This window comes from Asterias amurensis, chromosome 11 (assembly GCF_032118995.1).
Source record: "Asterias amurensis chromosome 11, ASM3211899v1".
NCBI classification, from domain to species: domain Eukaryota; kingdom Metazoa; phylum Echinodermata; class Asteroidea; order Forcipulatida; family Asteriidae; genus Asterias; species Asterias amurensis.
The window spans coordinates 1,003,344-1,027,611 of NC_092658.1; the positions used below are offsets into that span (position 1 = coordinate 1,003,344).

General features: G+C 37.1%; 1 protein-coding gene across 5 annotated transcripts in view; it reads right to left on the minus strand.

Annotated features, from left to right (window-relative positions):
- The window catches only part of LOC139943876 (uncharacterized), a 54,274-nt gene that overhangs the window by 25,087 nt on the left and 4,919 nt on the right, over nt 1-24,268 (minus strand). For all 5 annotated transcript variants that reach the window (XM_071940751.1, XM_071940748.1, XM_071940749.1 and 2 more), the window contains exons 2-27: nt 22,802-22,921; nt 21,984-22,340; nt 20,896-21,009; nt 19,757-19,870; nt 18,155-18,268; nt 17,269-17,382; nt 16,335-16,448; nt 15,212-15,325; nt 14,848-14,961; nt 14,168-14,281; nt 13,223-13,336; nt 12,368-12,484; nt 11,947-12,060; nt 11,185-11,295; nt 10,029-10,142; nt 8,608-8,721; nt 8,027-8,140; nt 7,280-7,393; nt 6,126-6,239; nt 5,582-5,695; nt 4,878-4,991; nt 3,955-4,068; nt 3,212-3,325; nt 2,478-2,591; nt 1,727-1,840; nt 1,000-1,113 (exon numbers count right to left, since the gene is read on the minus strand). In XM_071940751.1, the coding sequence (XP_071796852.1) occupies nt 1,000-1,113; nt 1,727-1,840; nt 2,478-2,591; nt 3,212-3,325; nt 3,955-4,068; nt 4,878-4,991; nt 5,582-5,695; nt 6,126-6,239; nt 7,280-7,393; nt 8,027-8,140; nt 8,608-8,721; nt 10,029-10,142; nt 11,185-11,295; nt 11,947-12,060; nt 12,368-12,484; nt 13,223-13,336; nt 14,168-14,281; nt 14,848-14,961; nt 15,212-15,325; nt 16,335-16,448; nt 17,269-17,382; nt 18,155-18,268; nt 19,757-19,870; nt 20,896-21,009; nt 21,984-22,340; nt 22,802-22,921 (3,213 nt within the window). The remainder of the gene's footprint in view (nt 1-999; nt 1,114-1,726; nt 1,841-2,477; nt 2,592-3,211; nt 3,326-3,954; nt 4,069-4,877; nt 4,992-5,581; nt 5,696-6,125; nt 6,240-7,279; nt 7,394-8,026; nt 8,141-8,607; nt 8,722-10,028; nt 10,143-11,184; nt 11,296-11,946; nt 12,061-12,367; nt 12,485-13,222; nt 13,337-14,167; nt 14,282-14,847; nt 14,962-15,211; nt 15,326-16,334; nt 16,449-17,268; nt 17,383-18,154; nt 18,269-19,756; nt 19,871-20,895; nt 21,010-21,983; nt 22,341-22,801; nt 22,922-24,268) is intronic.

Sequence of the window (24,268 nt, forward strand, 5' to 3'; positions counted from 1 at the left end):
TGAGTGATTACCAAACATATACCTTTTAACCCTCTGGATTGAGTGATTACCAAACATATACCTTTTAACCCTCTGGATTGAGTGATTACCAAACATATACCTTTTAGTCTCTGGACTGAGTGATTACCAAACATATACCTTTTAACCCTCTGGACTGAGTGATTACCAAACATATACCTTTTAACCCACTGGACTGAGTGATTACCAAACATATACCTTTTAACCCTCTGGACTGAGTGATTACCAAACATATACCTTTTAACCTTCTGGATTGAGTGATTACCAAACATATACCTTTTAACCCTCTGGACTGAGTGATTACCAAACATATACCTTTTAACCCTCTTGATTGAGTGATTACCAAACATATACCTTTTAACCCTCTGGATTGAGTGATTACCAAACATATACCTTTTAACCCTCTGGATTGAGTGATTACCAAACATATACCTTTTAACCCTCTGGACTGAGTGATTACCAAACATATACCTTCTAACCCTCTGGACTGAGTGATTACCAAACATATACCTTTTAACCCTCTGGACTGAGTGATTACCAAACATATACCTTTTAACCCACTGGACTGAGTGATTACCAAACATATGCCTTTTAACCCTCTGGACTAGTGCTACTTATGTGCAGGACAACATGCTTCCGAACACCAATAATACAGTTTACTTTTGTTGTTTCTGACCAACAACTTTGTTGATCTGTCCTGTTGTTTCCTCTCTCAGTTGATTTATTCCCCATGCCTGATGCTCCTCTTCTATTCGTTCATTATTTTGCTCATCTAGTTACCCTCTTGATCAAATTCTGTAAGTTTTTTTTTATAACTGTTGCGCATTTCGCTTTAATAATTATTGCGTTCATTTAGATTTTGATTGGTTCGTTGCTTTTCGTTTAACTTTTACTGTGCTTTTTGATGTACTTGTATTTGTCAGGGTTAATCAACTGATAATAATAATAATAAGATAAAATAGTTGATTATAATGATGTCACCTATTTCACAGTCTCTACCCTGGAACCCACTTCGGCAGTTACATTGGTAGAAATTCAGTAGATCCAAACAGGTTCCAGCATTCTGACATGGTCCACTTGCACACTCATTTATATCTGAATCAATTAGAAATGCCACAACATTAATTCTAGTCTTGTCAATAAACAAAATTATGCTATACTTAGCGTACTTTAAAATATAAGTTGCTGAGGTGCTGTAGTTTTTTGAGAAATAAGTAAAACATTGTCATGAAAACACGTTTTTACATGTTAAAATAGTCTTTGTCTCATGATCACTGAGACAAAAATGATTTTCATGACATTGATTTACTCAATTCTCAAATGCTACAGCACTTCAGTAAGTAATATTTTAAGGGAAGCTTTCTACTATCATTATCTTCAAACTGTGTAAGTTAAGTGATACTGTGGACATTGTGTTTTCTTGTCCTACAAAAAAGTACCTAGACCCTATTAAGAATGGGTCACAGTTTTTTTGTTTAATGTAATGCTGATTTGTAAGAATTACAAAGATTTGTAAAACAAAATAAAACATAAATCACCTGAGAAAGTTCAAAATTTACAATTAAAGTTTAAAGTTCACAATTTCAACTTGTTGAGAAAACAGGAAAAGCCTTCAAAGTATTTTAAAGGGACATGTTTCCATGGATTGGGCGAGTTGGTCTATGAAATACACACGGTTTGAAAGATGCTGATGGTAGATTTTGCTTACTTGAGTTGCAGTTGACCCCAGTCCAGCCCGGTTGACACTGGCATGTATACTGATTCTGACCATTGGAACAAGTCCCTCCATTCTGACATGGGTTGCTATCGCATTCATTGGAATCTGACAAAATACAAGTAGTAGGTTTTCAAAATGACTCATACAAAATCAGTTTAGCATCAGTTATTTACAAATTATTTGCAATAAATCAGACAGTTGTTTACCAGTAAAATTAAGTAAGTTCTATAACTGGAATTCAAAATAAGGTTTATTTGCAAAACAACGTGAATGTTATATCAGGTAATTAAAACTATTTCTATTGTTGTGAAGGCAATAACAACTTGATACAAGTTAGTGCACATTCATCATCATGCATGTCATGTGATCCAACTACAGATGTTTTAAAAAGACGGACCAATAGCTGTTGAAAACTTCTTACCAACCGAGAGGAACTATGGTATAAATGCAAAAAATAGTCAATGGTCAGATGATTCAACCCTCACAGATACTTTCTTGACGGCTAAAAATATAGCCTTCAAGAAAGACTCTGCTCGGGTCGAAACAGCTAGCCATTAATAATTGTTTTGCATTTGTGATTTTTGTAAGAGACAACACTGTTTTTAATTCAGCTTCAGATTGGTGTCCTACGAGTCTTATACAAATACAGTCAAAAGACCAAACTTAATAATCCACCGAAAATATAAAAAAGCTACCTTAAATATGACGTTACTAACAAGATAATCGTATAAAGTAAACTCACCCTCATTGCAATTGGTACCCTGCCAGCCTCTTGGACACATACATGTATACATGTTGAGTTGGGAAACGCATGTTGCAGTGTTTAAACATGGACTACTCGAACACTCATCAATATCTGGAAACATAATTATATTTAAAGGAATGTTACAGAATTGGTAAGAAACAAAAATCATGAAGATCACAGATTAACATAAAACTTACACGGTCTAATGATGATGATAGTAGAAAACATCCCATAAAATATTATAGTCTGAAATGTCATAAATTATTTGTAGAGAAATAAATAATCTTATTTCGTGCTGGAGTTTATCACTCAGTGATTGTTTATTCATTTTTCTTTTTGCATCGATGCCATACAAAAAATTGTAATCGTTTTTTCACTATTCTCTCGTGACCCAGATGACCAATCGATCTCAATCTTCTACAGGTTTGTCAGTTTATGTATATGATGGATTACATAAAGTTCTTACACTACCAGCAACTGTTTGGTTAGCAAAAACCAATTCTGTAATGTTCCTTTAAGTATTCTTTATTCATAAAAATAAAATAAAAAATCGATAAAGGAGTGTGCACACAATCCGTTCAGCCAAGCTACCGAGAGCTCAAACCAACACTGATCAAAAACACCAGAGATTTAGTCCGGTGTTCTTATCCGTTCGGCCATGACACTGGGACTCAAACCCACACTCTTCTCATGGAAAACACCAGAGCCAATTAATGCTCTTTAAGACCTACCTGTTTCACAGTTTGAACCAGTATATCCAGCAATGCATGTACAGCTGTACTCCAAGCCCAGATCTGTGCACGATCCACCATTCTGACATGGGTTGCTCTCACATTCATTTATTTCTTACCAGAAAAGAAAACAAGAAAAAAATGTTAAAATACTTGGCAAGGAAGGTACAATAGTTTTTCACAGATGAAAAGCATCTCTTTCATTTCCGTTTCGATTACATTGTATAGTAATTATTAATAATGACAATTTTAATTTAATCTTTTAATCAGTCTCCTGGTGATGACTAGAGCAAGCTAGTCGAAACATTGAGACCAATTAAGAACTCACTCCACGGTAGTGAAGTTAACAACGAAAGTAGTAGTAGTCCCAAACAATTTTCTACCCTTTGCCCAGGTAGTAGTTAAAAAGCCGAAAATCCGTAAATCAACTCAGCGTAAGTCAGGTAGTAGAATACAGAGCAAGACAGTTCTCTAAAGAACAAAATCTACCAAGTAGAGACACACATGGTTATACTCCAAACAAAATACATATTGATACCTCACCATGCAATGCCTCAAATCACATAATCACTTTAAAAAAAAGTTTGATTCCAAAAGAACACGTCAAATTCAATTCAATTCAATTCAATTAATTTATTTTCCATTAAAAGATAAAAAAGAAAAATTTACATGCTAAGTTTAACATAACTTGTCCAAAACGCATTCTCAATGTTTGTTTAATTATTATCATTATTTTGTCTTACCGGTTTCACAGCGTGTTCCTTTATAGCCCAGTGTGCATTCACACAAGAACTGATGCTGACCATTCAAACAGGTTCCATTGTTAACACATGGACTGCTGGCACATTCATTGATATCTGTGTAAAGATTATTGAAACATTACAAATAATAGGTTTTTTGCAGGTCTCTATTTGTTACTTTTATACAATCTTATACAGAATATCAAAATTTCAAAAGTTGGGCATTTTACATTCGAAACGCAAACAAAAAGCAGGCACTGAACGATTAATAATGATTTTGAATCAGGCTATAATAAGGAATGGCTTTGGAGTAGGGGACGGAGCAGACTGGAAAAAAAGTCAAAACGACAGAAGCAGCACTGACAATGTCAGCTATGCGATAACTGCTACACACACATACAATTTTAACTTCTAAAAGTGCCATGTTGGTTCATGTAAGATCTATTTTATGTGATCTGAAAGCCCCATTATCGAACATGTATGATCTATTTCATGCACTAATAAAATGTTATCAATCGTACATGTACAGCCCATACCATACATGTTATCTTAAGAGGGCATTGCCAATCAAAAAATACAATTGAGTTTAGGATGTACCAAGGCAACACAAATCAACAAGACACTTTTTTGTTTGGTTAGAAAGACTTGTTTGTTAATTTGTAAAACAGAATTTGGAAACCTTAAGAAGCTTGGCATTTTGCGTTCAAAACCGCAAACAAAAAGCGGGCACTGAACGATTAATAATGATTGTGAATCAGGCATGAAAAGGGTGGAGTGCGGGTGAGGTTCGGGGACAGATCGCAAACTAAAAGGTGAAGAGTTATTACAAATGAGTTGATTGTGTTTTGTGTCATTTTACTCGCCAGACACAAACATTACAGGTAGCAGCACCCAAATAAAAGTTGAAGAGGTGATTTAGTACTTACCCAATTCACAAGTGGTACCCTGCCATCCTGGTAAGCAGATACATTCCCATTTATTTAAGCGATTATTGCAGATTCCTCCATTCACACATGGGTCACTACTACATTCATTGATCTCTAAATAGTAAAAATAAGAAAACAAAAAACTCATTATAAAGCATCTTAAATAAAAAGAGAATTTTAAAGTAATCCTTTAGAAATGTAGATGTAAATAATAAAAACTAACATGCGAAATTCTATTGTTTATAATTGATTGATTAAAAGGTGGTCACATTTATATTGCAGAAAATCCAGAGCAAATAAAATGTCCACGTAGGAGGAAAAGTCAGAAAAATAGAAACACACAACCAAAGAAATGTTTCTGAGAAAACACTTCTCGGATTAAAAAATGTTGGCATAAAAAGTGATATCTTTTCTTCCATAACCACATAATTACTTCTAAGGAAAAAGATTCTAAAAATGCTCGAAAGCTGCTGTTGGCTTCCAACCAATAAGTTGTTATTGCCGATCATTTTAAGAGTAACGAACATATACCTTCCCTTTAAAACAGACAAAACGCCAAACCCAAGCAACGCCTTTGTGTTAATCCAGCTCTTACACAGAAATATCTGCTGTGCGTTTAAAAAAAGAACCAGTAATGGTTTTACAACTCAATATTTCAACTCCATGATTCGGACACAGAGTCTTCAGTCGAATTGTAAACTTACCTAATTCACAGTTGTTTCCACCATAGCCACTTCTGCACGTACACATGTAACCGTTCACTTCATCAATGCATGTCCCAAAGTTCTGACACGGAATACTTAAACATTCCTGTATGTCTGTCAAGAAAGTTGCAAGATAAGAGGTAAATCAGAGGAAAACAAACTAGCAAACCAGATTTATCGATAAGATGACAAAACATGCCTTTGCTGGACGACTTACTGCAAAGCTTATGCTGTCATGGTTTGTTGTTTTGGTGAATATCACAAGCTACAGGTAGCCGGAAAAATATGCATTTAATATTGTTCAGTATCACACTGGCTAACTATACTCAAGCGGATTCAAATCAACATCCTTTATTCAACTTCAACTTTCCAATGGCCCAACTTGCTGGAACAAGCTCCCTCTACACGTCCGTAACTCATCTCCGATCAGCTCAGTTAAAAACACATCTTTCCAGACAATGTTTAAGTGCTTTGAAAAGCCTGTGGAAAGCGCTATACAAATGTTAGTATTATTATATACTAAGCCTCCTCTCCTCCTGCTTACCTGTTTGGCAGTTAGTTCCTGACCATCCTGGGAGGCAGGTGCATTCATAATGATCTTGTAGATTGACGCATGTAGCGTTATTTTGACACGGTGAACTTCCACACTCATCAATATCTACACGTTAAAACAATAACACTTAGTTTGAATCAAGCTACACCAATAGAGCATCAGATTCTCTTCCATCATTTGATCTGGTGCACCAATACTGCACCAAAAAGACTTGGACTAAACCTAGCTACACCAATATGATAACTTAACGTACTTCGGGAAGTCCATGGAACTCTGATTTGTTCCCATTGGAAAATCTTTATAAGAGATGTTAAATTTGCATCGCGATGCTGAACGCTGAATGCTGAACTATGTTGCTTCATCTTTGAAAGCACTAGACACCTTTAAAAATTGTCACAGACCAGTATTCTCACTTGGTGTATGGATAACATAACTAATCGTTGAAAATTTGGTCTCAATTGGTCATTGATTAAAGGAACACGTTGCCTTGGATCGGTCGAGTTGGTCTTTGAAAAGCGTTTTGTGACCGTTTGTTATAGAATGCATATGGTTAGAAAGATGATGTAAAAGTAGAATACAATGATCTACACAAATATGCCTCGAAATTGCGTGGTTTTCTTTTTACCTCGTCCAATAACACGGTCGGCCATTTATGGGGGTCAAAATTTTGACTCCCATAAATGGCCGACGATGATAGTTCGCGACGTAATAAGAAAACCGTGCAATTTTGAGTGATACTTGTGTGGATCATTATATTCTACTTTTAAAACATCTTTCTAAACATATACATTTCATAACAAACGGTTTCAAACGCTTTTTATAGACCAACTCCATAGTCCGATCCAAGGCAACGTGTTCCTTTAAGAGAATAATAAAAGAACAACACCCTTGTTGCATTTCTATGTGTGCTTTTAGATGCATAATAAAAGGCTAGAGCTGAAGTCTTTTAGTATTTGAGTGAGATCAATTACCTCTTTCTCAAAAACTACGTTACTTCAGAGGGAGCCGTTTCTCACAATGTTTTACAACATCATCAGCTCTCCATTGCTTGTAACCAAGTAGTTTTTTATGCTGACAATTATTTTTTAGTAGTTACCAATAGTGTCCAGTGCCTTTGATAAGTAACCTTATCTAATGTGTCTTACCGATTGAGCAGTGGGTACCAGTCCATCCTGGTCGACAGTCACATGAATATGCATTAACCTCATCAACGCACGTTCCACCATTAGAGCAAGGAAAGCTGATACACTCATTGAAGTCTATGTAATAGAAATAAAAAATTAAAAACACATCATTAGGAAAGTGAGATTAGGAAAATAATAAACAAAAATATTTGATAGAGTCGGGTAATAACAAGCAAAAAAGGCTTAAGATGCTGTTTTGTTTTTAGGGATTTTACTTAAGTATGATTTTAAACTCTCATTACGGGATTGCTCCATTGGAAATTATTTGCACAAGAGGCCAAAAACTCGGAAAGAAAACATCCTTTTGGCCTCTAATGAGTACACAGGGGATTGCTGTGTCAATAAACTGATTGGATTAGTAAGCTAATCTCCTGGAAACTCACAAAATCACACACAAGTATCAGCTGAGAACCTACAGCATACGGTAACTCCTTTGTTGCAGTCGATTTTAACGGTGGAAGAACAGAAACACCAGAGCAAAAGTCTGACGCACAAGGCCACTTGGCCATGGCATGCCTAAACCCTGGTTCATATTTCCTGTGGATACATGCTAAGACGTCGCCAGCTCGTATCACATTCACAGGAAGTATGAACCAGGCTTTAAGCCTTGTACACTGCTATTCATCAGGAGATTGATTTGAACACAAAGCTACATCTCATTAACCTTTGACCCTGTCATCCTTTGAGTCATTACTAGTCTGTACTTACTTATTTGACAGTTGATACCAGTGAATCCAGGCAGGCATGTACATGTATACTGATTCTGGCCGTTGTTGCAGGCTGCGCCATTCTGACATTGGTTACTGGCACACTCATTCACATCTGAAACACATAGAGAGCAAACAAAGTAGCATCAGTTCAAACATGTTAAGTAAAATGTATCTACTCACAAAACAGGGGCCAATTTCATACTAGCAGAAAAATTTGTGTAAGTGTAAGAATATTTCAAAGGCTAGCAAGAAAACCAAACAGGCAGCTTGAACGTTCCATGGATAATGTTTATCGCCTATAGCAAAATATCAAGAGAGGGCGCTGTTGAACCCACACAAAGGTTATAGGCGATGCGAGACGAGTCGAGCATGACAACATACATCGCATAGCAAACTGCCCCATATGCCTTCCCACAATGCACTACGGTTCTGAATCGCGATAAACCTTATGGATTTTTGTTGCTAAGTCATTCGTTTTCATTATTATGGAGAAAGGGGAATTCTTCACAGATTTATAGGGAAAAGAGTTTGTATGGAATTCAGTTCAATGAGTAAGGAAAGAAATGTAAATGAACTTACCCTCTTGACAGTTGGTACCAAACCATCCATTTGGACAAATACAGCGATACATATTAGCATTATTCAAACAGGTGGCTCCATTCTGACAAGGTGTACTAGCACATTCATTGATATCTACCACAAGAGAATAAGAGAAAAACCATGGCAAAATTCAGATTGGTTTTGAAGTCATCCAGGCTATTCTTGTGGGGTGTTGTGGCCGAGTGGTTAAGGGCTGTGGACTCAAGTTCTGTATTTTACAGAACGTGGGTTCGAATCCTGGCCTAGTGAGTTGTGACACTTGTGTCCTTAAGAGGCGCACAGTTTTGGGCGCATTAGCATAGGGCATGTTTATTGCATTGCAGAACAGCGTGCCTTTCAGCGAGTGAAACCACAGAAAAACAGTCTGATGGAAATCCGACACCTGAGAATTCTTTTCCAACAGCCAGTACTGGATTAATTTTGACAAGATCCCTTTCTGTTCTTATATAGACCTTAATAGACTGTGCAAGTCTCGCACGTTACGAAAACGAGAACTTGACTCGAAAAAAAGTACATTTTTGTACAAAACCAAATTGTATTGAAATTGTTATTTGTTAAAAAATTCTTAAAGATTATTATTTTTAACGTACTTTTTGTATAATTATTATTTTAATTCGTGTACATAATAATTGTTTTGTTTAAATTAACGTAAAAATAATACATTTATCGGGACAAGGATCGCTGTTCGACATCGACCTGGATGGTTTTTCTAATAAACCCTGTTTGTGAATCACGTCCAATTGGTGCGATCATCACATAGGTTCAGCGATAATGGGAACGTCAATTGGGTAATACTCTTAATTGTTTAGAGTAAACCGGAAACTGGAGGTCAAGTTTTTTCTGTTGTTTTCTTTGTTAACTTGTTGAATTGATTTTACTTTTCTGTTTTTAATCACTTATTTTTACATTCCCAAGAACATATTCACTTTTTAGAGTAATAACTTATGTTAAACTAAAATTATTGACAGAACAAAATCTCCCCAACGTAAAACTCCATTAGGTTGGGACCACAATGGTCCCGGAAGTTCAATTTCTCGCGAGACTTGCACAGTCTATATACACATGTCATAACAGTAGGGCGCCCTCACCTAAAGGTAAAACAAAGCTGTTCAATGGTCAAAACCTGTGCGCCAGGCATAAAAATCTTTGTGTTTTGATTGTTTCAAATGAGCATAACATGGGGAATAATAATTTACCCCTGCTCCAGAGTAGGGGTAAATGGTCAAACCCCAGGATACCCTTGAAACATGCAACCAGAACCCTGTGGAAAAGGGACCTATGCGGGGACAATGAAGCCAGGGTAACTGTCGGGTAAAACAACTCCTGGACCTACCCAGGGATTCCACAGGGATAAGAAATAAAGTGTGAACAGGGCTATGGACAAGGACCAGTGAGTTTACCTGTTGCACATGTGTCTCCTGACCACCCATCAGCACAGACACAACTGAACGAGGCTACATCATTGAGACAGGTTGCTCCATTCCTACATGGGTTGCTGGCACATTCATTAATATCTAGACAAGGAAATTACAACAAGAAGAACATTTGAGAAGCAACAAATAATAGTATTAAAGAGAAACTTGTGCAAAGAGTTGCAGATCGACTCTACCAGAATACGGCAGATATTAACAAATGGATACAAATGCTGAGATACAACGACCTATTAAAAAATATACCAACTTGATTGCAAACAACAAAAACAATGAACACTATGCACATGAAAAATTCAACATCAACATAAAATGCATTTTCATTAACAACTTTATAGCACTGTCATTCGGACACACAAAGACTAGTATCCAAACTTTATGTTACCAAATATGTATAATGAAATAACCAACCTGTAATTGGTATAGCATTTGGTTATCAGAGTCATAAGATTGGAGTGAACAAATATCCCATCTCCTTTCAAATTAGAGTTTTGTCCTCACAAAATCACACACACTTGCTTCACTCATTTTTTTAACCTTAAAACTAAAAAAAAAATATTTTGAGGGAAGTTTTCCACTGTGACAGTCTTTACACCATGAGTGTGTCAATCTCTCAACCTTTATATTTTTAATCTTACGCATCACCGAGCTCAATTTCTTGCCTCTATTTCCCACCTTCGTGCATCACAAAGCTAATCCGCCTCCACAGTGCTTAAAGGAACACGTTGCCTTGGATCGGTCGAGTTGGTATTTGAAAAGCGTTTTTAACCGTTTTTAACCATTTCGACGCAAATTTGTGTGGATCATTGTATTCTACTTTGAAATCATCTTTCTAACCGTATGCATTTTATAACAAACGGTTACAAATGCTTTTCGAAGACCAACTCGACCGATCCAAGGCAACGTGTTCCTTTAAGCAGCATGCAGCATCAGAGTCCAGCTTTCTCCAGAAGACGATCAGAGCATACTGATCTAAACGTCAAGTTGAAACCAATGGTTCTTTTCAGAACCACCCCAACTCATTAGAGATAATCATTACATGGTGTTACGGCCAACCTTTCTATATAAATCTTACTAAAGTTGAAGACATGCTATAAAAACAATGTAATAAAGGATACTTTCTTACCAATGCTGCAGGTTACTCCTGTCCAACCAGCATTACAATCACAGTTAAAAGCATTCACTTGCTGTATACAGGTTCCATTCACACAAGGGTTACTGGCGCATTCATCTATATCTACAATTTAGGAACAAAAAAGATGATTTTGATAAGTAGATTAAAGAGTGACAAGAAGTTCTTAAACAGCCTTTTAAAACTGGAAGCCAGCCGTGCGCAGCCAGCCTGTGTCTTTATCAGTTGTGTCAACACCCCCACATGACGCACTCTCCACCAATAAGATTAGCAAAACTGTTTGGGGTATTATGAATATGCTTTTACACAGTTACATTACAGGCATTATATTTTAAGAAAATGATGGCATTATATTTTAAGAAAATGATATGGGGCCTGGCGTCCATGTTCTTATGGTATAGGCTTCAATGGACTTCCATAGACTTTTCAACTTATTTAATCACAATTTCTGATTTTTCTGAGGGCCAAAACAAATTATAAATCAGACTTAAGTAGAAATCACGCCTGCCATTATTATTCACTTGTCAACCGTTTCTTGTAATTGAGAACTATCGTAGCTGCATATTTCCACGGAATTAAGATGATACCAGGAATGCTGTCTTGAAGATCACGAATAATGCCAGCATGCTCTACATTGTAGCATGAGGTAGAAGACCAAGTCTTAAATCTGCAAATAATGCTAAGCGTACAACAGTTATGCTCAACACAGAGACAGGTAACCTAGCAATGAATAAACAGATGGGAACATGTACTTACCAGTCTCACAAAGAGTTCCAGTAAATCCTGAGACACAATTACAACGATACCCATTGACTTGATCTAAACAGAAACCTCCATTCTCACAAGGGCTGCTATTACATTCATTAATATCTGTAAACAATGACAGAGATACATGATAAATGCGAGGACTGGGCAATGCTACAATGTGTGGCTGAAGTAGAAAAGTTAACGTTTTCATCGGGTACTGTAGTCACATGACATGTCTCCAACCCTTGACCACAAAAACAGTGGCGTGTCATGGCCGAGCGGTTAAGAGCACCGGATTTAGGCTCTGGTGTTTGATCAGCAGAGTGTGGGTTGGTAAGCAACTTGCAACAGCTAATTCTATTTTCTTTTATTTGTTTTAAGATGGGAATATGGTCACAGGAACAAAAACAGATTGAAATTGAGTACTTACTGGTTTGACACTGCCCACCAGTCCACCCTGTGACACAGTCACAGCTATACTGGTCATTCAATAGGTTGTTGCACTGGCCAGAATTCATACAGGGATTACTAACACACTCGTTAATATCTGTGAAGAAAAAACAACAAATATTATTTATCAAATATTACTCTTTTGATTGTAGTGAACTCAGTAGAACATATCCACAATATTTTGTCCTTTCACCATGCAGGATTCTCAGGCTGTCTAAATCGACAGCTTCAGCTACGACTACAGCTCTTGCTAGATTATGTGATTATCATCAAATATGGCTATCGAAGACACTTAGTGCAATCCATCTATTCGCCTTGAGCATCTCTGAGTGACGGCAGGGTTAAACTTTGTCCGGGCACTAAACAATCCTGCACTGTTGTCAAACTGCGCAAAGAATTCATGCACGATCGCCAATCTGCGCAAATCATTCCTGCACTATCGATATACTGCGCACACTATTCTTGCACAATCGGCAAATTTCGCACACTATTCCTGCATGGTGGATTGTGTACGTTGTGAAGTGTTTTTAAAATGTTTTTGCCCAGGTGCTCGACAATTTTGTCCGGGCACTACATTTTTTGAATGGGCGCATTTAATATTATGGACGGATGCAGCGCCCGGACAAAACCGCGCGTAGAGAACCCTGTGAGCACTTTATATCTGTGGATTGTAATTCTATTCTTGTTTTCTTTTGTTGCTACATGCCTTACTTGGATGTAATGTAGTCTCCTTTACACAGGGAAGACAAATTTCATGTTTTTTTATCATGACAATAATATGTTTAATCTTTAATAATTATTTAGACAGTTGAGAAAGATTGAAGTTTTGACTTACCCACATTACAGAGGGTTCCAGTCCATCCGGCTGTACATGAACACATATACTGATTCCTACCATTGGAGCAAAAAGCACCGTTCATACATGGAGCACTTTCACACTCATCAACATCTACAAGAAACAATCAAGAAATATTCAATATATGTTTGTTTGTTTAGATGATCTTCCCGGCAAGGAAACAAAGGGATATAGCGGCCTAGCTGCGACAGCCAATCTCTCTCACACAACTATTGGCTTGGGTTAACGTCATGAATTATGAACTACGCAAATCAAGAAATTTTGATTCAGTAAATAGAAGACAATACTTGTTCTAGTCATTGTGAAATCAGAAGTTAGCTTGGTAGGTATCGAACCTACAACCTTGTGATTGCAAGTCCTGCAGTTTAACCACTGGACCAAATGATAACCTTATATTTCTCATCATTTTTTTTCATCATTTTTTCCCAAGTCTTCCCTACTGCTTTTACCTTTCTATAATCTTCAAGGTTTACCCCTTTTTCTCTGTTTCATTCTCTTTTATCTCTTATTGTTTCTACTGTTGTACCATAGGCGGTATCTTTATGGATAACAGTATTAAAACAAAGATTATACTCTTGTATAAATGTTTTGTCAATGACCTAGATTGACAAACAACTTATTTTGTTTCGCATCAAAAATGATCTGTGCAAAAGAAATAATGTTCAGCTTTGATAAAACAACTATTTTCTTCTTGAAACAAGCTCTGAGCAAATTTGAGTGTATTACCAGGGATGTGGTGCTGTTGAAAAAAACCAACTGAACTCTGAGCGGAAAGCGCGAAAGCCTGTGAGCTTGAAACTCAATATTAACATTTATCTTTGGTTGTAAAAGCCCTACTCTGCAATACTTATGTTTTGTCTTCATTTTTTTTATAAATTTGATTGTTAAATAAAACTGGAGACATCCCATTCCTGTATTACTTACCCGTTTGACAGCGTGTCCCAGTCCAACCAGAAGTACACGTACAGTTATAACCATTCACGTCATCAACACATGTTCCACCATTCACACAGGGCTGACTGGCACATTCATTTATATCTATAAAGACAGTAAATACAAATAAATTTGAGAGAACGCTTGAAGAGCCTGACCTCTTCCTTTTTTGTTGGTCAAGAAACCGTGAGACAAAAAACTCCTTGTAAAGAACCAAAGCACATCAGACAAAGCACATGTTGCTGTTAGGGATAGGTTTAGGTTGATCTAAATCAATCAAGCTTTTGGTCATACTGATGCTTTACTATAATTGCTTCCCTTCACCTAGGTGTATAAATGGGTACCTGCGAGGGTAGAGGTTGATATTGTGTATGATAAAGCCCTTGGAGAGACGAGGCAGCCCAGAGCTGTATACTTCCCAGAAGGGAGCTGAGAAAGATTAAAGGAATGTTGTTGGCCAATGACCAGGGCACTAATGTAAAAAGCATTGAGACTTTATTGAAAAGTGCGCTTTATAAAAACTTATTATTATTATTAATACTATATTTTGAAAGCTTGTCAAATTGCGGTCGTTTGCGGCCGCTCGGGGTTTTTTGGTATAAGCAGCTTGTGGCCACTATTGTCTCTAAAGGGGTTACGGAAGACGAAGAAGAAAGTAAATAACATCTAACCGATATCACAGTTGATTCCTCTCCATCCACTAGTACAGGTGCATCCATACTGATTGAATAGGTTAGTACAACCAGCTCCGTTCTGACATGGGTTACTTGCACACTCATCAACATCTAGGGGAGAACAAGATATGAATATTCATGTATATGTAATTTGCATATTACTGTGGAAGAGCTGACTGGTTAACAAGATATGATATATTAATACAAGTTGCTCCATTCTGACATGGGGTACCTGCACACTCATCAACATTCAGGGGAAAACAAGATATGAATATTCATGGTATGTAATTTGCATATTACAGTGGCATAGCTGATTGGTGTGAGAAGGCGAATTAGAAGAGGTGATTGGTTGAAATCTCACCTTCAGTACATGTAGTTCCTTGCCATCCAGGTTGGCATGTACAGCTGAATGCATCCACCTCATCAACACAGATTCCATTGTTCTTACAAGGAAAGCTTGAACATTCATTGATATCTACAGACAAGAAAAGAAATGGTTAATAAATCAAAATCAACAGAATAACAGTTTTTTTTATTATATGTTATCGATGGCAAGTTCTTGTGAAAAATCAGAACACAGAATGTGCAATGACCTAAGATTACTTAGCAACACTGTACAGCAATGTAGTGTGGACAATTCAAATTGAAAGATTCAGGGTTTTCTAACCATAATAAATCTCGTTTTTTCTAAGCAAAAATTTAAAATTCAAAGAAGCCTAACAATAATTGCTCAAATTGTTTGTTAAAACTGAGTAAATTTCAATGGCTGTGAGAATGGGGTCGTGCTACCCTTTTCATCTTTTATTTAAAGTCAGTCCAACTTTCTACATTATGTCATCAGCCATTTGCTTTATCCCTGCTAGTTTATACATAATTATTTTATAGCAAACCCAGTCTGTTTTTGTAAATGTTTTCTTGTCACCTGTTTTTCTTGTCTCCTTTTTGTAGTTTGTCTGTCTAGGCTGTTTTCTCCAAGCTTTGGCTTAATTTATTTACATAGATTACTATTCTCCCTCCATCATTCGGCTTATTATTTTGCTCAGTAATGTTCTTTGTATTTTGTCGTCGGCATTTTGCAATGTCATCATTTGTTTGTCTTGTCCCTGTTTCTTCTTCGCCATTTGTTTGTTTGTCTGTATAAAGGCTGTTGTCTACTAGCCTCAGCTTACTATAACAGCCTCATGCTCTCGCTCCTTCTTGTAAATAGCTAATTCCTAGTTAGTTAGTTATTATTTGCTCTAAGATAATATTGTTTCTGTACAATCTAATGTGTTTTTGATTTTGTTACCTTTCTATGTACTGTTTAATTCTCACAATTGTTCTTTTTCTACAACAAGTGTATGGAATAAATTTATTATTGAATTGTATTGAAAAATATTTTTATTATGAAATATCTTGAGAAGAGGAGTATGAATGAATTGGCGAATAGAATTGGGAGTGGGTTGGGGGTGAGGAACTGTTATTACTTTAGAGGTATGTCTTACTTGTGAGGCAGCGAGTGTCGGTGTAGCCAGCAGCACAGGTGCATGAATATCTGTTCATATGGTCGACACATACGGCTCCGTTAGCACAGGGGTTACTCAGACACTCATCAACATCTAGTTAGAAGATCACAACAAGAACAATTATGATGATGGTCGCCAGACACACAAGGCCCGAAGGCCACTCAAGGTGTGGGCTACAATTGTTTTATTCCAGAGGCCGTTGCCACCAACTCCTTTTACATGCCATACGGATGTAGGCTTGGGTATCATCAGTCTGAAGCCTGTGATTACAGAATGAGGATTCTGACAGTAATAAAGTGCAAACCATTAAAAATGGACGAAATTTTCTTGTTTTTCATCCACAGTTTCTGGTTTATCAGTTTGGCTTAAACCCTTCAGAAACCATAGCGGCTTGTACCAAATTGCCCAGACCAGCTGCACACGTCCACAATACTTGACCATATTTTGCTCAAACAATAGGGTCAAAGAAAAGGTTTGAGACTCGATTGACATTTTCCATAGTTTCCCATGTAAACATAGAATCTACAGATCATGAAACCAAAAATCTGCATACATGTATCTGTTTCTTATTAATAGTCCTAACAGTTAAACTGAAAAAAGTGGAGGGGAAAAAAACAATGGTGTAATCTTATTGTTCTTGCAAGGTACAAGGTGTTCAATCATAAAACATTACTTTGTCTAAATCAATAATTTGTTAAAATAGCTTTCATTTAACGATGAATAACAAAAGATTTTGAATGCCTGTTAGTATTCATAAATATCTGTTACCAAGCTATATTCTTTGCAAGTAATTATTTGATGTATATTACCAATAGTGCCCAGTACATAGAGTTAAAAAATGTGTCAGTCAGGGAAACTGGTTGCGTCAAGTTTTGAATTAAGTAGTGTTTATTGTTTGTTAATTTATCCCTACCTTGGTCACATCTAGCGCCTTCCCATCCAGCAGCACAGTCACATGTAAACTGACCCACCTCATTTCTACATTGTGCATTGTTCATACAAGGTCCACTGGCGCACTCGTTGATATCTGAAATACAAAAATACAACATTAAGAAGTTAGCTTCTCTCTAACTCATGTCAGTTTCACATTTCTGCTAAAAACAGGCCAACTTACCCAGAGCCTGTGGTGCCCTGTGCTTTTGCTGTGGTGCCCCTTGCAAAATTCCAATACAAATTGACGGAGGTGCCAGGCATGTAAAAATGACCAAATTAGTATATAAATAGCTGACGCTACTCGTGCCGAACTCGAGACATTGTGACCATGGGTTTGTCCAATGTTAGAAATTCGTCTGTGCCATCCAGGCCGATCCAGGGCAGCTTGATCGTGTTGTAGGCCGATGGCGTTGAGGTCGTCAATAAGCTTTGATATACAGGTGCAGCGGAGGCTTCCACCCTGTCGAAAGGGTTCTGATGGCTGGTTTTGTGGATTTAAGAAGGTAGCGAGAGGCACCTCAGGTCTCCGAAGAGCATGGCCAATCAAACGAAGATGACTTCTCAGCAGGGTTTTTGTTGTGCAGGTGTTATGTATGTGCAAGAGTACAAGTCTTTGTTGGAAAGTCAAATTAGTATGAAAAATGCATCTAAAGCCATGAAATCTATGAGTAAATGAATATTGAGAAGAGTAACATGTAATAAAGGTATCTCTTTTCAGTCATGAAGAAGTTATGAAAGCTCATAAAGTATTTATTAATATATTAGTTAGTCTTAGGTACTACCACTACCTTCCTTCTTTGCATTAACAGTAGTAATAATTCTTAACAGAAAAGTAAAGTAGAAGCCCTGATTGCAAAGTTTCTTACCATTTTCACATCGTGTTCCTTCCCATCCCAAAGCACAGACACATTCATAACCATTGACAGCGTCATTACACTGGCCAAGATTCAGACATGGGTTGGACAAGCACTCATTAGTATCTGAAAATCAATTAAAAAGAGGTTCGTTAATTAGCACTCAATAAAGGCAGACAATAGTGGCAGTTACTCAAAATAATTATTAGCATAAAACCTTACTTGGTAACGAGTAATGGGGAGCTGTTGATAGTAAAAAAACCTTGTGAGAATCGACTCCCTCTGAAGTAATGTAGTTTTCGAGAAAGAAGTAATTTTCCACAAATTTATTTCGAGACCTCAGAATAGATTTTGAGGTCTCGAAATCAAGCATCTAAAGGCACACAACTTCGTGTAACAAGGGTGTTTTTTCTTTCATTGTTATCTCACAACTTCGACGACCAATTGAGCTCAAATTTTCACAGGCTTGTACTTTTATGCATATGTTGAGTTACACCAAGTGAAGTGACTGGTCTTTGTCTTATACAGGATTGGCAGAGATGACAAAATAGACACAGACAGCAATCATGCTTTGGTTGATGAACCATGCATGCAATAGCAAACGAAACCTGTAAACAATTTGGCTTAAAGGAACACGTTGCCTTGGATCGGACGAGTTGGTCAAAACAAAAGCGTTTGTAACCGTTTTTTTTAAAATGCATATGGTTGGAAAGATGTTTTAAAAGTAGAATACAATGCTCCACACAAGTTTGCCTCGAAATTGCGTGGTTTTCCTTCTACTGTGCGAACTAACATGGTCGGCCATTTATGGGAGTCAAAATTTTGACCCCCATAAATGGCCGACGTGTTAGTCGACGAGGTAAAAGGAAAACCACGCAATTTCGAGGCATGTTTGTGTGGATCATTGTATTCTACTTTTACAACATCTTTCTACCCATATGTATTTTATAAAAAACGGTTACAAATGCTTTTCAAAGACCAACTCGACCGATCCAAGGCAACGTGTTCCTTTAACTTCAATTTTTAAATATTGAATGGCTTCATAAAAAAATCTCCACACTGATGAACAAAATAATGGCCCAGATGAACAAGGATATTTTAGTTCAAAGGTCTCTAACACCAGTAGTTGTCAATGGCTTTTCCTGGCTTACACAAACAACTTTATATTTTTTACGTTAACATTGAACTTTGCAAGCTGTGTTATTTGGGACAACTCAAATTGCAGAAAATTTCAAACAACATCTGTACATGTCATATCAAGTGAATGGAAAGACCATTGCAGGAAAGCCAGGTTACTTGTGAATGCAAAGCAAAGTTTTACATCACTGAGCTGATTTAGCAGCGAAAGTTTCGCAGAAATGTTGAACACAGTTTAACTATTGCAAATTATTCATTGGGAATTTTGTGGCGTCACAACTCCTATCGCATTTTGCAGGAAGTATGAACCTGGCTTTAGGCATAAAGTATATTCAAAGAGTAAACCTATTGAGAGCTTACAATAAAAAAAAATGTCAGAGTATATAACCTTTAAAAGAAAATTGGGAAACTTATCTTAGTTTTAGAAGATACATGGAACTGGAAATGCCTAGCTTCATCTCAAAAAGTAAGACTTACCTGTTTCACAGTTGATGCCAGTGTAGCCAGCTATACACAAACATAAATAGCCATTGACTAAATCATTACATGTACCACTATTCAGACAAGGTGAACTGACACATTCATCAATATCTGTGAAAAGAGAATAAAAATGAAGAAAAAATGATTCAGTTACTAATAAGGGGAGCGACGTTATAAACAGACAAATAGATAGGGGTTATTTCCTGTAAGGTTTGTGGAGCGTATTGAAGTATGAGACGTATTCATTAAAAGCACCACATAATGGTTTACATAGTGCCGTGGTGCCATATAGTTATGTATAAAAACTAGAGGACGCACTGGTGATGCTGTTTACACAAACGCAACGGGACTGCAAGGAGACAGGTGCCCCATTCTGTATGCGCGTTGAATACGAAGTACACGTTGGAATTTGTGTTTATTAAATGCTCACGCGATGCTGTTTTGTCAACTTAAAAAATGGCCGCACAAACACACGCTGTGCGATGCCTGTTTTGTCAACTTAGAAAATGACAGCATGTGCACGCATGTCGGGCCGCGTATATAGGCCAATGCGCCCTCTAGTTGTTATATATAACTCTATGCGTTGTGCATGCTGCCGACCAGACCAGGAACACCAAGGTGAACCCCTTCTCTTAAAGGCAGTGGACACTATTGGTAATTACTCAAAATAATTATTGGCATAAAACCTTTCTTGGTGACGAGTAATGGGGAGAGGTTGATGGTATAAAACATTGTGAGAAACGGCTCCCTCTGAAGTGCCATAATTTTCGAGAGAGAAGTAATTTTCCACGAATTTGATTTCGAGACCTCAGATTTAGAACTTGCGGTCTCGAAATCAACCATCTAAACGCACACAACTTCGTGTGACAAGGGTTATTTTTCTTTCGTTATTATCTCGCAACTTCGATGACCGATTGAGCTCAAATTTTCACATATTATTTGTTATTTTATGCGTATGTTGAGATACACCAACTGTGAAGGCTAGTCTTTGACAATTACCAATAGTGTCCACTGCCTTTAAGAATTAGTGCACTGGGTTCTTTTCAAGCATATAACACAACACATTGTACATGTACATATCAGAAGGAAGTAGCATAAATGGTCAAGTGTCTTGGTGAAGGAGCCAGTCTACTTACTCAGTTCACATGCATCTCCTTGCCAGCCTGCTGCACAACTACACGTAAAGCCAAACTCCAGATCATTACAAGTAGCACCATTTAGACATGGCTGACTGATGCAGCTATCAAGATCTAAACAGAAAGTACAACAAAAGTAATTATTAAATTTTCACTTGCACATGATGAAAAGACCTAGTGGGTTTTGGGGCACGTCAAAAGCTTTATTTTTGAATGGGAAGGGCACCAAGACAGTTTCTCCGTAGTAAGGGGCACTCTGTGAAGAAACTGTACAATTTCTACTTGAGCATTTCAAGGGCACCAAGGCAATGACCAAGGGGCATGGAGGGAGGCAAAATCTCCTTTGTTTAATTGTATGAAATAAACCGATAATAAGGTACATGTAACGTTTGCAGTAACACCGCGTGAAAATCTCTTTTGTGTAGTGTTGGTTCTGAAAATAACCGGTGGTTGATAACTCAACGGTTCAATCAGTATGCTCTGATCCTCTTCAAGAGAATTAAATAAACCAATAATAATAATAATAACAGTCCTGTATGCTTTGGTTTAAAAGGGCAAGATCACCAAGAGGCATTTCCTAAAAAGAGCACCCTATGAGGAAATTGTAAGTTTCAACTGGAGCACTTCAAGGGCACCAAGACACAGACAAGGGGGCAAAGAGGCAATCGTCTTCACTACCTGCATGAAGCATCAGGCCTGTGTGGAATTAAAGACGCTGTGTGTATTCATAGTATACATGGTATAGGGAGAATGCAAACAAAGGGCCAGATAATCCGCCCAGTTGGTAGAGCACTGGAACATTAATCCAGAAGTCGTTGATTTAAATCCAGCTCTGGTAAATTTTGATTTGTTTAAAACCCCAAATCGTTACAAATTTACCCAGTCAGTTTCCCTTGCTATTTATTATTTGTTTACAGTTGTGTTACAACTGGCTTAGTCCTAAGCAGATTTACTGTGCCCCTGAGTTTTCGCAATTTAACTGAACTCAGCTTTTTGCAAACTTCCTTTGATTGACAACTCAACGTTTCAACTGTGTGTCTTCAGGAAAATGAAATGAACCAATACTAATAATAATGACCCATCCTTACCTGCTCTGTAAGTCAAGCTGAATCCAGAATACTGATTACTGCCGTCACTTCGGAAGGTGACCCAAGCTTGGTTACCAGTGATGTCAAAGACATACGGGTTACCATTTTGAATGACCTGACTGGTGCCGTCCAATTGCTCGATAGCCTGGTTAGGGTTTACGGTAGATCCACTGCCGTACTCAAACGGATCTTTCTGATCAATCTCGACCTCAAAGGCAGTAATGGAAAACTGAAGGTTCTGTGCTTCAACGACTTGAATGAGGTACACGCAGTAGTCGAAGGTGTTGTAGTTGTTGGGAAAGTTGGGGGACTGGATGACACCATTATTGCTGAAGTAGTTTTGTCCACATGTTCGAACTGCAATGATTAGGGGTTTCAAAATGGTTTAAACAGCATACAGAATTAGGTAAATAGTTGACGGATCTATTTTGCACGGCATATAGATCTTTCTTGTAGGAAGAATATTTATTAGCAGCATAACTTAAAGACGCCAAACACCTTTGGTAGTTGTCACAAACCAGTATTCTCACTTGGTGTATCCCAACATGAACAACATAACATCCCTGTGCACGGTTGGGCTCAACTGATCATCGAAGTTGAAAATACTTCCTTGTTGCACAAATATGTGTCCTTTCGTGCCTGAAAAAGCCTGAAGTCCTTTAATATTTTGAGTGAGAAATAAACCTCTTTCTCAAAACTACATTACTTCAGATGGAGCCATTTCTCACACTGTTTTACTACTACTGTATTATCAACAGCTCTCCATCATTTTGAGTAATTACCGATGTTGTCCAATGCCTTTTGAAACATATACTTACCTGATGTCAATGTTAGTTGACAATTGGTACCGTGGCTCTGCCCATAAGGACAGAGACAGACATAGCTATCAGTGGGAGTTTCTCTGCAGGATCCAATTGCACATGGATTACTCATACATTCTGTAGGGGAGACAACAAGATTAAAACAAATTATTTAGTAACAAAGAATTAAAAATTACTTATTGCATATTTAAAAATCTCAGAATGCACATCTTCTTGTACCTTACGCCGCCCCCCTCTCGCACTCTTCGTTCTTCTGCTAAGTGCCTTTTAACTAATCCTAGAACTTCCTCATTGTAAGGCGATCGTGCCTTTTCTGATTGTGCTCCTAATTCTTGGAACGCTTTACCTAATAACATCAGATGCTGTTGTTCTCTTCCATTGTTTAAAAACTTGCAGAAAATTCATTTATTTAAATCCATATTACAGCTTGTTACATGTATGTCTTGACTTAGATTATTCATTATATAATTTTCATTGTATTCTATATCGTAGGAGGTCCTGTTTTCGCGGTGTCCCTATTATCGTTGCAAATCTTTTACCTCTCTGTGCGCGATGTAAACAGTCCCAAGATAAAAATTGTGTGGTTTTATATGCCAAGCAAAGAGTCTCCTCTTCTTTGACAAAAACTTAGAAACATGTAAGGCTCCACTGGTCATTTGCACTTGTAAATGCAAAAAGTTTGGTATTTTAGGCATTTCTACAAGGTACAAAAATATGTCATAATGTTGAGGCCATATAAAAATATTTGCCCACCGAAAAAGTTTCATCAAACGCTATTTCAATTCACAATTCATGATGATCAAAATCATGTGACAGAATGTTTTGCTGAGCATTCTTGAAAAAAAAATACCGAGGCTTAAAGAACCCATGTGCCTTATATCATTTTCTAATATTTTTGGAGATTTTTATTTTGTAACCCTCGTATCAATACTATTATTTATATCAAAATTTAAACATCAGCTTGTTGATTCAATTATCACTGTTTATGTATATACTTTATTATAAATATTAAGAAAAAAAATAGAACAAAAATAAATAGAAATCAGATTTTGAAGCCAGTAATTATTCACACTTTTTATATTTTTTTTATTTTTTTTTATTTTGTGCAAGTTACCATGGTAATTTTAAAAATTTAATAAAAAAATATTTTGAATAAAATGAAGGCAACTGCTGGCTATACAGTCATACACAGAGTCTCAAAGAACACTTGTAGTCACTGCAGATGTTTCTTCCATGTATGGCTTCACCGGGAAACCATACTTTCTCGTTTGCCGTGAAAACAGGAAAAACTCAAAACAAATGGGGCCAGTTGAAGTCATCCAAGATCGGTGTGTGGTGTGAACATTTCAATGTCCATCAAGTTTTAATACACGTTTGCATACTTCGTATTAACAAATGAAGATAATTAGGGCATCGGTTGATATAAGGCATCATTATTTTTTTCCCAATTCAAAGAAAAAGGCA